Source organism: Lynx rufus, unplaced genomic scaffold (genome assembly GCF_022079265.1).
Source record: "Lynx rufus isolate CCGP_SWC_20201006 ecotype Redwood Valley unplaced genomic scaffold, mLynRuf1.p SCAF_5, whole genome shotgun sequence".
Lineage (NCBI taxonomy): Eukaryota > Metazoa > Chordata > Mammalia > Carnivora > Felidae > Lynx > Lynx rufus.
This window is the reverse complement of record NW_025814867.1, coordinates 159,107,905-159,123,880: the sequence shown is the minus strand read 5'-3', so window position 1 is coordinate 159,123,880 and position 15,976 is coordinate 159,107,905. Positions and strand designations below refer to the sequence as shown.

At 43.0% G+C, this 15,976-nt stretch overlaps 1 protein-coding gene across 3 annotated transcripts in view; it reads right to left on the bottom strand.

Annotated features, from left to right (window-relative positions):
- The window catches only part of PRMT2 (protein arginine methyltransferase 2), a 37,789-nt gene extending 26,304 nt beyond the window's left edge, over positions 1-11,485 (bottom strand). Inside the window, exons 1-4 of one of the 3 annotated variants that reach the window (XM_047099004.1) lie at positions 11,354-11,485; positions 9,042-9,155; positions 2,458-2,565; positions 1,604-1,786 (exon numbers count right to left, since the gene is read on the bottom strand). In XM_047099004.1, coding sequence (XP_046954960.1) covers positions 1,604-1,786; positions 2,458-2,565; positions 9,042-9,095 — 345 coding nt within the window. In that variant the 5' untranslated portion in view covers positions 9,096-9,155; positions 11,354-11,485. The remainder of the gene's footprint in view (positions 1-1,603; positions 1,787-2,457; positions 2,566-9,041; positions 9,156-11,353) is intronic. The other 2 variants (XM_047099002.1, XM_047099003.1) reach the window with 2 other exon arrangements.
- Between the last annotated feature and the right edge of the window lie 4,491 nt (positions 11,486-15,976).

Below are 15,976 nucleotides of genomic sequence, written 5' to 3'. Positions count from 1 at the left end.
TGATAATTTGAAAGCTCTCATCATGTACATACACAGGTGGTTTTCATTTATTGTAACATTTTTGTCAAATATAACACACCTACAAAAAAAGTGTATTAAAAACTGCCTTACAGTCTGTCAAATATAGTTTTCCAGCAAACACTTGTGCAGCCAATACCAGAATACTGCCAGCCCCCCCAACCTTTCCACCCCAGCCTGGCTGATACGAAAATGAGGGTGGAAAACCTCCCTGAAAAGGAGAGGGAAGCTCTGAAGGGTGCGGCTCCTGCGCTACCACTCCAGCAGTCCGAAGGAAGAAGCCTACTTTACTACCCAGCACGAGAACGATTTTCTCCTGGCCTGAGCAGCAGCCCAGCCAATGAGAAACCGCCAAACTTAGCCAAGAAGCAGCCGCCATCCTCCAATGGGCTTTCATTTCAAGCAGCCCCGCCCACCCCTTCTCCCTACTGATTGGTTCTCCAGACTTGCCTGTGCTTCCCTGCAGCCTGCCTGCCCTGGATTGCGGTTCCCCTGCTATTCGCGAATAAACCGGCTTCGCTAGTATAATAACGATTTTATTTTCAAAGTTGACACCATCACAGCCCCCCCCCCCCCCCCCGCTCTCAACAGTAACCACCATCCTGATTCTCAGGGGAACCAGGTCCCTGATCTCCTTCAGAGTCTCACCACTTACATTCATAAACGATACCTTTTAACACTGCTTTGTAATTTTATATAATTGAATCAAAAGTTCTTTGATGTCTTGCTTCTTTCACTCAACATTAGGTCTACAATGTTTATTCTGCAGGCATCTGTTTTCATCTAGGTTTAAAATATAAACAGGAGCTGTCTGGACTTTAGGATTATGGGTCTTTATCCAAATTGGGAAAACACACACACACACACACAACTAGTAAGTCAGTTATTTATAAAGGTATTATTGTTGACTTGTGTAACTTTTTTGTATTTTATTTTTAAAATAAGGGGCGCCTGGGTGGCGCAGTCGGTTAGGCGTCCGACTTCAGCCAGGTCACGATCTCGCAGTCCGGGAGTTCGAGCCCCGCGTCAGGCTCTGGGCTGATGGCTCAGAGCCTGGAGCCTGTTTCCGATTCTGTGTCTCCCTCTCTCTCTGCTCCTCCCCCGTTCATGCTCTGTCTCTCTCTGTCCCAAAAATAAATAAACGTTGAAAAAAAAAAATTAAAATAAATAAATAAATAAATAAAATAAAATGTATTACTCTTTTTTAAATGCTGAGAAAAATTCATAATCCCATTGGTCAGATAATCTCTCTAAACAACCATGGGCCAATCCAGCCTACCACCTGTTTTTGTATGGCCTGCAAGCCAAGAATGATTTTTAATGGTTTTTAAAAATCAAAAGAATACGCCATACTCACTTACGGTTTTATGACTGCTTCTGCACTACAATGGCAGAGCTGAGTAACCACATGGTCTACTAGCCAGAGAAAAAGTCTGCAAACCCTGCTCTAAACCATGAGAAGCAGCAGTCCAGGTGAAGCTAACTTTAAACTAGAGAGAAGAAACCAGCACCTGGCCAACTGAACAGGGATCTGGAATGCAATACCAGCACCTGGCCAACTGAACAGGGATCTGGAATGCAATACCAGGGTTCCATAGCTGCCGAAGTACTCTTCATCCTGCCACGTGTCTTCAGGATCACACTCCTCCAAATGCTTCCCAAGGTGGTTTGCAGGTATGTACCCGCAGCAGCCTGCGCGCTCGCCCCACCACCAATCAGCAGTTGTCTGTCTCAGGACGAGAATTTTTTCCCCTCTGAAAAAGCTGAGCTGGAAAAAACATACACAGAAGTCAAAATTCAAGAAAAACCTGAAAGTGGTATTTCAATTGTGGCTCAGTGATAAATCCCCCATAACTGGGGCCCAAATCACAGCTATTTCAAAAAGGACCCAACAGGTAATTATACCAACTCACAATTTGTGAAAATGATACCAAGGTTTAGAGATTTTTATGGAACATCTACATGAAAGAAAAGCACATGGTATCTTTTAAGGGAAAGACGAAACATTTTCAAATGGCTTAGGACAAAATTTCTGAACAGCCGCTTCACAGTAACTCAGCTATGTGGTAGGTGATTCATTTACTGGGTTACAAAGTAGGAAAAGCTACATTCAAGTCAGTATCTTTATCTTATAGCCTTATTTTTCATTAACTAGAATAGGTTCTAAACCAAGGTTTCCAAACAGAAATTGGAGCAGGTGCTTCCCCCGATTCCTTACCAGGTATCTTTCACCTAAGGCTTGGGACTGGAACTTGTTAGGGTAGGAAGAGAAGGGTCACTCACAGGTCTCACTGGGCTCTAAACGTCTGAATACCTCTTTACTTAACTTTGGTATGACTTCTTCAAATATCTACTTCTGTCATTTAGCATACTGAATCAAAAAAAAAAACATGGACTGAGGCCCATGGCCACTGCACGTGAGCAAGTGCGTCGGGTTACCTGCGTCTGGTCAGTGGCAGAATAGTCTGCAATGGCCACAAACTCTTCCGGGTGTGCACTCTCCTGGAGATGCTCCTGGCCACCACATTCCATGAGACCCTCTCCCTCCTGCTCAAAGCAAAGGAAAGAACAGGAGATGACTATGGTGCTTCTCTTTCTGTCCATCCTAATAACTTGTAGCCTTTTGGTTATTTCATTTGGGTTCAAATGAAGATTCGTGTGACCAGATTTAATCCTACAAGTTGAGTCATCTTCAGTAGCAGGATCAAGGGATCTCACCTTCGCTCTACCTTTATGTCTCTAGTACAAAATTATTAACACATCCTAAAGAGAACATCAAAGAAAGAAATGAGACACTTTTAGCATCTACCTGGTGACTGACCCTGAACATCATCCTCAAAGTAGTGACCAGCCCTAAGAGAAAGAAGACCTGTTCCTGGGCATCACACTCTGGGGACCTTGTCAGACCCGAGGGCAGAACTGCAGAACTGGGCAGGCCTCAGGAAGGTGCTAGGGACCGGCACAACCCTCGCAGCCTCACTCAGACTGCACTGCTGCTGTCACACGCTGCTCAGGACCCAGAAGGGGAGCCTAGAGTGCACCTGCCCAGTCTCCACTTTCCATCAGAACAGACTTGCCAGGGGGCGCCTGGGTGGCGCAGTCGGTTAAGCGTCCGACTTCAGCCAGGTCACGATCTCGCGGTCCGTGAGTTCGAGCCCCGCGTCGGGCTCTGGGCTGATGGCTCAGAGCCTGGAGCCTGTTTCCGATTCTGTGTCTCCCTCTCTCTCTGACCCTCCCCCATTCATGCTCTGTCTCTCTCTGTCCCAAAAATAAATAAACGTTGAAAAAAAAAAAAAAAAAATTTAAAAAAAAAAGAACAGACTTGCCAGGAAGACACCCATTGGGGGTGGGAGAACCTCCAACCACACGTTCCAGTTCAATGAAGCAACCCTGTCCCCATATATACATTTTAAACAAATTTTCCTAAACATAAATGTAATTCACATTCTTTGGAAAATGTATGAAAGCACAAGTGTACCCAGAGGAAAATTACAACCATCTGTAATCTTGCTCACTGGTCAGGGATAATGATTAACATACTAACATTTATATTCTTTCCAGCTTTTTTTTTTAAGTGTACATATAATATGTGCATATAGGGTATTTATGGAGATCATATAAATCTGCCTTGTGACAAGTTTCCCACTCATTAAATTGTGAGTATTTGGGGCGCCTGGGTGGCACAGTCAGTTGAGTGTCCAACTTAGGCTCAGGTCATGATCTCATGGTTCATGAGTTTGAGCTCCGCGTCAGGCTCTGTGCTGACAGCTCAGAGCCTGGAACCTGCTTTGGATTCTGTGTGTGTCTCTCTCTCTGCCCCTCCCCTGCTCATGCTCTGTCTCTGTCTCAAAAATAAATAAACATTAAAAAAATTTTTTTAATTGTATTTTCCTCATTAAATTACTTCTAAATACATTTCTAATATCTGATAGTATTCCATTCTATGAATAATCTTAATTTATTTACCTGATCTCATTATGTATTCTTAAACTGTTTTCAGTTTTTACATTACAAATTATGTAAGACAAACTTTTAAAAAAAATTTTTTTTAACACTTACTTATTATTGACAGAGACAGACAGAGCATGAGCATGGGAGGGGCAGAGAGAGGAGACACAGAATCCGAAGCAGGCTGCAGGCTCTGAGCTGCCAGCACAGAGTCCGACGTGGGGCTCGAACTCACGGACCGTGAGATCATGACCTGAGCCAAAACCAAGAGTCAGATGCCCACCCAGGTGCCCCACTTTTATAACTTCTGAGATCACCACCAAATACCCTCCAGAAAGGTAGCTCCTCAGACCTACATAAGACTAAAAGAGGGGCACCAGGGTGGCTCAGTCAGCTAAGCATCCAACTCTTGATAGCGGCTCAGGTCATGATCTCACAGTCGTGGGTTCAAGCCCCGTGTTGGGCTCTGCACCAACAGCATGGAGCCTGCTTGGGATTCGCTCTCTCTCCACCCTGCCCCTCGCTCCCCCTCCCCCGCTCATTCTCGCTCTCTAGTCTCTGAATAATCATAAAAGAAAACAGTTAATGGTTTTCCCACACCCTTATCAACAGTGGACATGCATCATCACTCAACTCTGCCAGTTTGATGTGGAGACACTGTCTTTGTTAGTTCCATTTGCCTTTATTTTTTTTTATAATTTTACAATTTATTATTTTATCTTATTTTATTTTAATTTTATTTTTTGACAGAAAGCAGGGGAGAGGGGCAAAGGGAGGGAAAGAGAATCTTAAGTAGGCTCCATGCTCAGTGCAGGGCCCAAGCTGGAGATCAATCCCATGACCCTGGGATCATGACCTGAGCCGAAATCAAGAGTCAGACGTTGAACTGACTGAGCCACCCAGGTGCTCCAGTTCCATCTGCCTTTAATTTTTAGTGAGGTCAAACATGTTTTTCAAGTACTTTTTGGTCATCTTTTTTGTTAGTTGCCTATCTGTATCCTTTGCACATTTTCTTACTACAGTAATCTGATTCATTTTACACAGTATAATTTCCTTTTTACCTTGCTCCCCTTCCCCTGCCCCTGCTCCACCTACATCATCAGCTTCTCACCACCCTCCCTAACCTTTACCAGTCACCTGGCACATCCTCCCACACTTTCTCCATGCTCGTGTCACACACACATCCATGCACACATACACCCACACACATGAGGTTTTTCTTCTGACACAGTTGTTTGTGAAGGATGTCACAAACCCTTTTATTAATTTTGGGTTTTTTTTACTCACACTATAACTTGCAAAAAAAACTCCCCAATTCTTAGAACTCTAATTTATAATTTCCAATGACTATATAATACTCTACAAAAGGAATTCTTCCTGATTCTTCAGTCACCCTTGATTGATGGACTTTCTCTTGGTGTCCAACTTTCTACCACCGTAAACAATGTGGCCACAAACATCTCTACACATTTATCCTTATGTCATGATATTTTACTTCTATGGGATAGATTATCAGGGCTGAAAAATATGCATGGTTTTCATTCACACATTTGCCAGATTCTTTCCATCAAAGGTGCAGCACTTCACACTTCACGGCAATGCAGCGAGTGCTCTCTGCTTGAATACTCACCAGCAACCGGCATTATCACAGTCTTTAATATTTTCCAGAGTTTTAGATATAAAGACACCAGAAAAGTAAATATGTAGGGAGACAAGACTATTTCTTATCCTTTATAAGAAAGACTTAAACAGTATAAGGAAACAATAATAATTCATTATGGGGCTTATGACATATAAAGAAGTAAAGTATGTTACAACAATAGTACAAATAGCACAAAAATGGGGGCTGGTAAAGGCAAGTAATTTGGAGGAATCTTACATCATGAAGTGGTCGAAAAAAAAAAAAAGACTGAGATAGGTTAAAGATGCATATCACAATTTCTTGGGTAACCACTAACATATCCGTAAAAGATACACATGAAAAGCCAATAGAGGAGATAATGTGGAATTGCAAACAATATTTTATTAATCAAAAAGGAGGCAAGAATGGAGAAAGGTACAAAGAATATGCAAAGAAGAAATAGAAAAACAGCAAGATGTTAGACTTAACCATACCAGTCATTATGTTAAATGTTAACAGACTAAATACTCCAATTTAGGAGCAGAAGTTACCCGGCAAGGGGGAAAAATGACATACCTATAGGCTCTTTACAAGAGAAACATTTTAAATATATGGACTTAGATTTAAAATAGATTCAAAATATTGGTGTATGTGTACCACGCAAGCTGGTACAGCTGTATTAACATAAGACAAAATAGATACAGGGCAAGAAATATTAATAGGTAAAAAGAAAGACTTCATAAAAATCCATCAATCTAGAAAGTAAAATCTACCCTAAATCCATGCACCAAGTAACAGATTCAAAATATATGAAGCAAAAAGTGATAGATTCAAAAGGAAATTTAAAAAAAAAGACAAATCCACAATCAGAAAGGACATTTTTGAAGCTCATCTCTCTCAGTAACTGACACAACAAACGGGCAAAAAGTCAGAAAGGACACAAAAGACTTAAACAACGCTAATAACCCATTTGACCTTAATGACATTTATAGAAAACCAACAACCACAGCAAACATGCTCTTTGCACATGCATGTGGAACATTCGCCAAAACAGCCCATCTGACGAGGTCACAAAGCAGGCCTGAATAAACTTCCAAACACTGAAACTTTAAATAGTATCTTTTCTGAACAACATAATCAAGCCAAAATTAAGTAACAAAAAGATAAGCAAAAATTCCTAAATGTCTGAAAATAGACAACACATGTCTGAATAGCCCAGAAATTTTCTAATTTCCACTATAACATATTAGAAAATATTTTAACTGATCAACAATGAAAATATGATGTATATAAGTGTGTGAGGTACAGCAAACCGATGGTCAGAGGTAAAGTTACACCTTTAAAAACATATATTAGAGAAGGAAGGTTTTTTTTTGTGTGTGTGTGTGTTTTTTTTTTTAACATTTATTTATTTTTTGAGAGACAGAGACAGAGCATGAGCGGGAGGGGACAGAGAGAGAGGGAGTCACAGATTCCAAAGCAGGCTCCAGGCTCTGAGCTGTCAGCACAGAGCCAGACGCAGGGCTCAAACTCACAGACTGTGAGATCATGACCTGAGCCCAAGTAGGACTCTTAACCGACTGAGCCAGCCAGGCGCCCCTTAAAGAAAAGGAAGGTTTAAATCAGTGACCCAAACTTCCATCACAAGATGCTATAAAAATAGAAAATGAAACCCAAAGTATAAAAGAAATAAAGAGAAAAGAGAAAACCAATGAGATAGAAAACAGATGAACACAGAGAAATTCAACAAAGACAAAACTGGTTCTTTGAAAAGATGAAAGTGATAAAACCCCTTAAAGGTGATCAGGGGAAGGAAAGATAAAACACAAATTTTGAATAGCAGGCATCTCTTCTGTAATGAAGAGCGCTATTAACCGGATGAACACAAACAGTACAGAAATACTTCCATGACAGATGCCCAAGTAATTAAGAACTAAATAACAAGATATCATTTCTAACTCATCAGACTGAGCAAACTTTCAAAGTCTGATGCTCTCAAGTGTTACCAAGCACTATATGGGTTCCTGGCAGACCCGTAAACTGGAGAACAACTGATCACTATCTAGTAAAACTGAAAATATGCAATCCCTTCCACCCTGCAATGCCATTACTAAGTATACACCAGAGAGCACGTATGCACAAGGAGATGTGTAGGATATTTACTGCAGCACTGTTGGAAATAGACAAAAACTGGAAACATCAAGTGTCCACAAAAGGGAAATAAATAAAATGTGGTGTACATCTACTGTATAACAGTAAGACTGCAACTGACCTGCATACATCAAGGGCAAATCCCCCAAAAGTAACATTAGTGGAGGGGCGCCTGGGTGGCTCAGCTGGTCAAGCATCTGACTTCAGCTCAGGTCACGATTTCTCGGTTCATGTGCTGACAGCTCAGAGCCTGGAGCCTGCTTCAGATTCTGTGTCTCCCTCTCTCTCTGTCCCTCCCCCGCTAGCGTGCACACACACGCTCAGTCTCTCTCTCTCTCAAAAATAAATGTTAAAAAAAATTTTTTTACAGTAACAGTGGAAAAAGCAAGCAGCAGATGACACAGAATATGAAGCCACTTAAGTAAAATCTAAAAAGCACACACAAAGAGTATCATATGTTGGTCAAAGATGTCTATACTAGGTATAAAAACGTAAAAAAATGGTGCAGAAGCACAAAGATCAGTTTATAATTCACAGTAGTATTTGCCTGTGGAAACAGAGGAAGAAGAATGGGGCTGGGGCACAAACTTTATCTATGGTTTCCTTCAAAATGTATACATATATGTATATATATTTACATTCTAAAGCAAATACGACAAAATGTTAACAAGTTTTCACTTTTGTGTGGCATGTACAAATAATGTTTGCAATATTATTCTATAAAGTTCCAACATTTTAAAAATTTCTCAAAAGAATAGGACATCCATGGAATTAAAAAGTTTTATGATTAAGAAAGATTAATGACACAACTATGAATCAAATCTATATATGAAAACCCAAATGAAATTAGAACAACCATTAGAAGGCTAGAAAAAAAAGAAATGTTAAAATTGGACATCACAGATATAAAAATGTTTGATTTTTTAAAAAAGATTATTTGAGTATTCATTTGGTTTTTAATTTGATATAATCAACATTCCTTGAAATGTAGGGTAATCTTTTTTTTACTAATAAGTTGAATGAAACTAGATGTGTTACAGGCAGAAAAAAAGTATGAATATATAAATCACTTCTAATGTGTCTAACCTGCTTGTAAGACATTATGCCTAGGACCTTATTAAACAACTAAAACAATGTGCTTGCTTCACCAGCACAGGTACCAAAGGTAGGTTTCCTGGGAGGTGTTTATGATGCCCAATTCAGAATGCCACCTGTAATTTCCTCAATTTAAGCATCCCATGGTTGGTGGCTAAGCTCTGCTCTCTGCAATGTTCATAGTTTTTAAATACAGGTTCTTACATACCAGACCTGAAATTACCTGCAATTCACTTCTGGGGCAGTCATCTGATGTTGCCATGGTTCTCTTAGGATCTGCCGCATAGCTGCCGCTTTTAATGTTTCATTTTCCCCTCCATTTCTACTTTTGAAAAGAGAGAGAATGAGAAAATACTTTGTTACCCTGCATAATAATTAAGTTTGCTTCACTTCTACGGTCCATGATAAAGATCCTATGCCAAAAGGAAGTAAAACGGGTTTTTAAAGAATGAAACAGAAATCAAATTTATAAATGAAATTCTTCATGAAAACAATAGAAAGCATTTGAAATTTATGAACTTCTGTGTGTTTTCTTCACTAGTCTACAAAGGTGCTGATCTTATTTATTTAATGAATACTGTTAGTTTCTGTTAGATTACTGAATTGATTTAAAACAACAAATTAATGCCAAATCTTTTCTTGGAACCCTGATAGCCTTCACTCCAATTAAAATTCCTTACTGTGAAAATCAAGGAAACCTCATTTGAAATGTAGTCCGGAGACCAGCAGGGGGAGCTCTCACACCCTACCACTCCTTATAGACCAGACAGGAAAAAGTTCACTTTCCTACCACAGCAGGGTCTCCTACCCAGGCAGCAGCCCAGCCAATGAGAACAGCCAAACAGCCTTAGCCCAGCCAATCAGGAAGGGTGACCACCCACACTCACTTTCCTCCAATGGCCTTTCCTTCAAAGCAGCTCCTCCCAACTTCCTCCTTTTTTTCTTTTCTTTCTTTTTTTAATAGAGAAGGTGAGCAGAGGAGGAGGGGAGGTGCAGGGAGAGAGGGAGATAAAGAGAATCTTAAGCAGGCTCTACGCTCAGCCCTGAGCCCCATGATGGGGTCCTGGGGCTTGATGTCACAACCTTGTGATCATGACCTGAGCCCAAATCAAGGGTGAAATGCTCAACAGAATGAGCCACCCAGGTGCCCCACCTTTTTTCTCTATATAAAGTAACCTTCCTCTCCTACACTAGTCCATTTGCCAGTAGTTTCCCCATAGTTTGCAGGTCTGAAATTGCAATTCCTCTGTCATTTCCAAATAAACCCACTTTTCTGGTAAAAATAACTGGTTGTTTTATTTTCAAGGTCAACAGCACCTGGGGCTTTCAAGTGTTTCCACTAACAGGAACCAAAAAGTCTACATCTTCCAGAGGCTTTCCCTTCTCATTCTCAGTTCTCATTTTTCCCCGTGACCGTATAATCCATACTATACTCCAACATGAATGTGTTTTTTCTTACATAACAATGCTTTGTTTAAAATGCATGCTTCACTTATTCATGACTTAATACTTATTTTTGTGGGATCTATAATTACAATGTGAAAATTAACAGAACAGAGTCGTTTAGAATGGAGTCAGAGGAGGCCAGCAATGAGCGCTACCTGCAGACCCACCAGAAAGAGCAGATCCCGCAGTGGATGCTACTACACTCTTCTAGCAGCAGAAAGGATTTCCTCCTCCCCCCAGCAACAGTACAACCAATGAGAGACTATCACAACCCAACCAATCAGAAGCCACTACACTTTCAACTCTCAGCCATAGACTGCTTATCCTGGATTGTAATTATCTGCCATTCTTAAATAAACCCATTTTTGCTGGCAAAATACCTAGCAGGGTTTCGTTGTTTTTGTTTTAGGGTTAACAACAAACACTAATATATATACATTGTATTTTCACTGGAAAACACTGGCACTGGGGCCAGGGCGGGATGGAGCCTGGACAGGGATGGTTTGCTGGAAGGGGCTGGGGAGGGTGAGGCTGGATCCGGTTGATGGGGCAGGGCCAGGTGGGCTGACCAGCCTGCGGGGGGGGGGGGGGGGTGCGGCGGCACCGGGTAGACGACCCAGGATCAGGGACTAGTGGCCAAAGGCAATAGAGGATGGGAGGAGAAAGAATGAGGGGGATATGAAGTGAAACACAGGGCTTAGATGCAGGAGTACTACCAGGGGTAAGGAGGAAAGGGAGGGGGCTCACAGAGGATGAGGGCTCGCGCAGACGAAAGTGAGGTGGGCACCTCTCCGAGAAGGCGTGGCTGGGGAAAGCGGCACCGCGTTGTTGGGCGTGGTGGGGGGGGGGGAGGAACCAGGGTGGTGGGCGTGGCCGGGAAGGGGCGTGGCCCTGCAGTCGCCGAGCTTGCAGTCAGCGGCCAGAGCTCCTAGCACATAAGAGGGAGGTTCGGGGGTCTTCGAGGGGATGGAGGCCTCGGTCGGCCTACTGACGCACACGCCCGGCAAGGACCCTCACTTGGCACGTCCTACCTCAGTTCGGTCCAGCCGCCTGAGCTGCCCACGAGAAACCTACCTCAGCCGCCTTTCTCCGCTGAGTTCTGCGTCCACACCGCCGGTGCGGAGGGGCAGACAGCGCTTACCAGGAGCCCGAGCCACCGCCCTCGGCCCGCGCAAGCGCAGTACGCGCAGGCCGGCAGCGGACAGAACCCCTCCCTAGGCCCCGCTCCCTACGCCTGCGCAGTCCGCACTCGTCCCTATGTCCGGGTAATGGAGCCACCGTCTTCGGCCCCACGCAGGCGCAGTTGCTCAGGCCCGTCTAGGAGAAGGACCAGTTCTGGGCCAAGCGCGTCGCGCAGGCGCACTTCACGAGTCCCGTCTCCCGCAGTGGCGCGCACGGGGAACACGGAGCCCCCTTCTGTGCCCGCTGAGCCTCCTGGAGGGGCGGGGTCAGCGGTGGGGTTGCAGCCGGTTGTGGGTCCCCAGCCTGGTTGAGGCGGTGGGTGGCGGAGACCCGAACCGTACGCGAGTTGGGGATGTGGAGCGATGGCGGCCGGACCCGAGTTAGTGGAGGGGGGACAGTGGAGGCCTCACCCAGTGTTGGGAGCGAGGCAGCAGGGGCCGCTGCCGGACTTTGGTTAGGAGGTGCGGCAGCGGGGGCTGCGGATGGACCCGGGTTAGGGGGTGGAGCTGGGGGGGCCGGGACCGTACCCGGGTTAGGGGGTGGGGCAGCCTGAGCCAGGGCCGGACCCGGGTGGGGTAGCGGGGGCTGCGGGTGGACCCGGATTAGGGCGTGGGGCAGCGGGAACCGGGACCGTACCCGGGTTAGGGCGTGGGGCGGCGGGGGCTGCGGATGGACCCGGGTTAGGGGGTGGGGCAGCGGGGACTGCGGGTGGACCGGGATTAGGGGGTGGGGCAGCGGGGGCCAGGGCCGGACCAGGGTTAGGGGGTGGGGCAGCGGGGGCCGGGGCCGGAGACGCGTTAGGGCGTGGAGCAGCGGGGGCTGAGGCCGGTCCTGGAGTGGGGAACAGAAACCCATTGTGGGTGACAGAAATGGCAGATTTCTGGAGTAGGCCCTCCTTTTTTCTGCTTTTCTGTAATAATTCAGTTAGCTTTCCCATCTATGCTGTGAAGTGAGAACCATTTGACATTCTTTTCATTTGACAAATCAGACATTGATTTAAGTTTTCATTTCACCAAGAAGTTTGATATTAGAAGGGAAATAGGGAAACGTTAGTGCCCTTACTGTGTGGTGGTCTCAAGGTGGGCAGGTAGCAGCACTGTAGTAGGGGTGGGGGGTCGGGGGGAGGTGGTAGGAAAAGGTAGTCAAAATCACGCAGACAATGGAGTAGTGGTTGCCCGGGGGAGGAGAGGAGAGTAAAGAGGTGAAGTTGATGGGTATGGGGTTTGCGTTTTTACAAGATGAAAAGAGTTAGGGAGATGGATGTTGACAATAGTTGCACGCGAGGGAAATATATTTAATACCACTGAAGTGTGCATTTATAAATGGTGAAGGTGGTAAATTTTGTGTGCATTTGACCACGATAAAAAAAAAGCAGGAAAACAAACTATGAGGAATGAAAAGGGAATTAAGTACATATTCTATAGATTTTTTGTTAATGTTTATTTATTTGAGAGAGAGCATGAGCAGGGGAGGGGGAGAGAGAGAAGAGAGAGAATCTGAAGCAGGCTCCACACCGACAGCAGAGAGCTTGATGTGGGTTCAAACTCGGGAACTGAGATCATTACCTGAGCCGGTATCAGACGCTTAACAGCTTAACTGACTGAGCCACCCAGGCTCCCCTGGATTCTGTGAATTTTTAAAAGATAATGAACATATGATGAAGCTATATGTCAAAAATTTTAGCAAATCATAAAGTGGGAAAATTCCTTGAAAAACAACTTACCAAAACTGAACAAGAATATTTCGAAATGGGGCGCCTGGGTGGCTTAGTCGGTTGGCAACTGACTCTTGATTTCTGCTGGGGTAATGATCTCGTGGTGGTGGGACTGAGCCCTGTGTAAGGCTACGTGCTGAATGTGGAGCCTGCTTGGGATTCTTTCTTTCTCTCCCCCCCGCCCCCCGTTCATGGTGTGTGTGTGTGTGTGTGTGTGTGTGTGTGTGTGTGTGTGTGTCTTTCTCTTCCCCAAAATAAATAAATAAACATTTCAAAAAGACATTAGAAAATCTGCATAGTTCCATATTTGTTAAAGGAATTGATTTTATCACTTAAAACCTTCTCACAAAGAAGCCCAGATGGCTTCACTAGTAAATGCTTCCAAACATATTAGCAGAATATGATATCAGTGTTAAACATTTTCTTCCAGAAAATAAAGAAAAGTGCAATACTTCCTAACTGGTTCAATGAGGCCAGCATAACTCTGCTATAAATCAATCCAGTGAAAGATAAAATTACATATCATGACCAAGTGTGGTTTACTCTAGGAATGAAAGCTTGTTTAAAATTTAAAAATCAGGGGCGCCTGGGTGGCGCAGTCGGTTAAGCGTCCGACTTCAGCCAGGTCACGATCTCGCGGTCCGCGAGTTCGAGCCCCGCGTCAGGCTCTGGGCTGATGGCTCGGAGCCTGGAGCCTGTTTCCGATTCTGTGTCTCCCTCTCTCTCTGCCCCTCCCCCGTTCATGCTCTGTCTCTCTCTGTCCCAAAAATAAATTAAAAAAAAAAAATGTTAAAAATCAAAATTATTTCCACATTTCAGGTTATAGGGTGAAAAACATAGGTGCAGAAAAAAAACATTTCATAAAACTTGACACCTACTAAATTCACAAAACTAGAAATAAAAAGGAATATCTTAATATTAGTCATCTATTAAAAACAGATAACATAGCAAAATAGTGCGTGCTTTTCTCCTGGATTCAGGAAGAAAAGAAGGATGTCCTCTATCATTTCTATTCAACAGTGGAAGGGTGATCTTACCCCAATGCAAGAAGGCAAAAGGAAGACGATGTGTAAAGACTCAAAGGAAAAAGTAAAACTCAATTCACAGATGGCATGATTGTGTATGCAGATAATCCAAAATAATCTATAAATAATGCATTATAATTAATAAGTGAATATCCTAGGCTGGAGATGAAGGACCAATATAGTAGCAATCAACAGAAATTGCAATCTAAAAATTCCATGTACAATAGTACCAAGTAACATCAAATGTCATCTGTCTTTCAGTAACTGACAACTGGACAAACACACACAGGATGTAGATCTAAACACAATCACACCAATGATTTCATTAACCATCATAATTAATACACCAAACAACTACAGAATATACCTTATTAAGATCACATGGAATGTTAACCAAGATAGACAATATGCTTGCTGACCCATAAAATAAGTCACAATAAATTGGAAAGATTGAAATCTTAGCGTATATTCTCTGACCGTAATGAAATACAATTAGAAATCTAGCAAAGTTCCAAATATTTGGAAATTAAGCAGCATATATCTAAATAATCCATGGGTCAAAGGAAGAAACCAGAGAGTTTTAAAAAATTGAGTGGTAATGATTTAAAAAAAATTTTTTTTTTTAATGGAGCACGTGGGTGGCTCAGTCAGTTAAGTGCCCGACTTTAACGATCATGATCTCGTGAGTTCGAGCCCTACATCCAGCTCTCTGCTGACAGCTAGGAGCCTGGAGCCTGCTTCGGATTCTGTGTCTCCCTCTCTCTGCCTCTCCCCTGCTCGCGCTCTCTTTCAAAAATAAATAAACATTAAAAAAAATTTTTTTTCATTGAGTGATAATGAAAATGTACTGCTGTGGTTTGAAAGTCTGTGTCCCCCAAATTCTTACATTAACTAACCCCCATCGGGATGGTGTTCAGAAGTGGGGCCTGGGGAAGGAGATTAGATCATTGGAGCAGAGCCTTCAAAAATGGGATCAGTGCCTTTATAAAAGACTACCCCAGAGAGCTCCTTGCCCCTTCCACCATGCAAGGACACATGGGGAAAAACCGCCTTCTGTGGCCCAGGAAACCCTCACCAGACACTGAATTTGCATGATCTGGGATTTCCCAGCCTCTAAAACTGTGAGAAACAAATGTTTATTGTTTGTAAGCCACACAGTTTATGATATCCTTGTTATTACTATCCAAATGGACTAACATGTACATTAATATTTGGGGGATGCAAATAAAGCAGAGCTTAGAAAGAAATTGATGCTTTCAGTGTTTACACTAGAATGGAAGAAAATTTAAAAGCAGTGATCTAAATTTCCAATTTAAGGGGCACCTGGGTGGCTCAGTCAGTTGGATGTCCGATTTCAGCTCAGGTAATGATCTCATGGTTCGTGAGTTCAAGCCCTACGTCGGGCTCTGTGCTGACAGCTCAGAGCCTGGAGCCTGCTTTGGATTCTGTGTTTCCCTCTCTCTCTGCCCCTCCCCTGCTTGCACTCTCTCTCAAAAATAAGCATTAGAAAAAAATTTTTGAAATAAAAAATAAAAAAATAAAATTCCAATTTAAGAAACTAAAATTAAAAAAGAAAAGAAAAGCAAATTAAAAACAAACTAAGTCAAAGAAAGAAAATATATTAACTAAATAAATGTTAAGTTAAATAAACAAGTCCGTGAACTAGGAAATAACAGAAAAAATTAACAAAGACAGAAGTTGGTTCTTTAAAAAAAATTAATAGAATTGATCAATTTTTAGCAAGAATTATCAAGAGAAAAAAAGAAAAAAAAACTA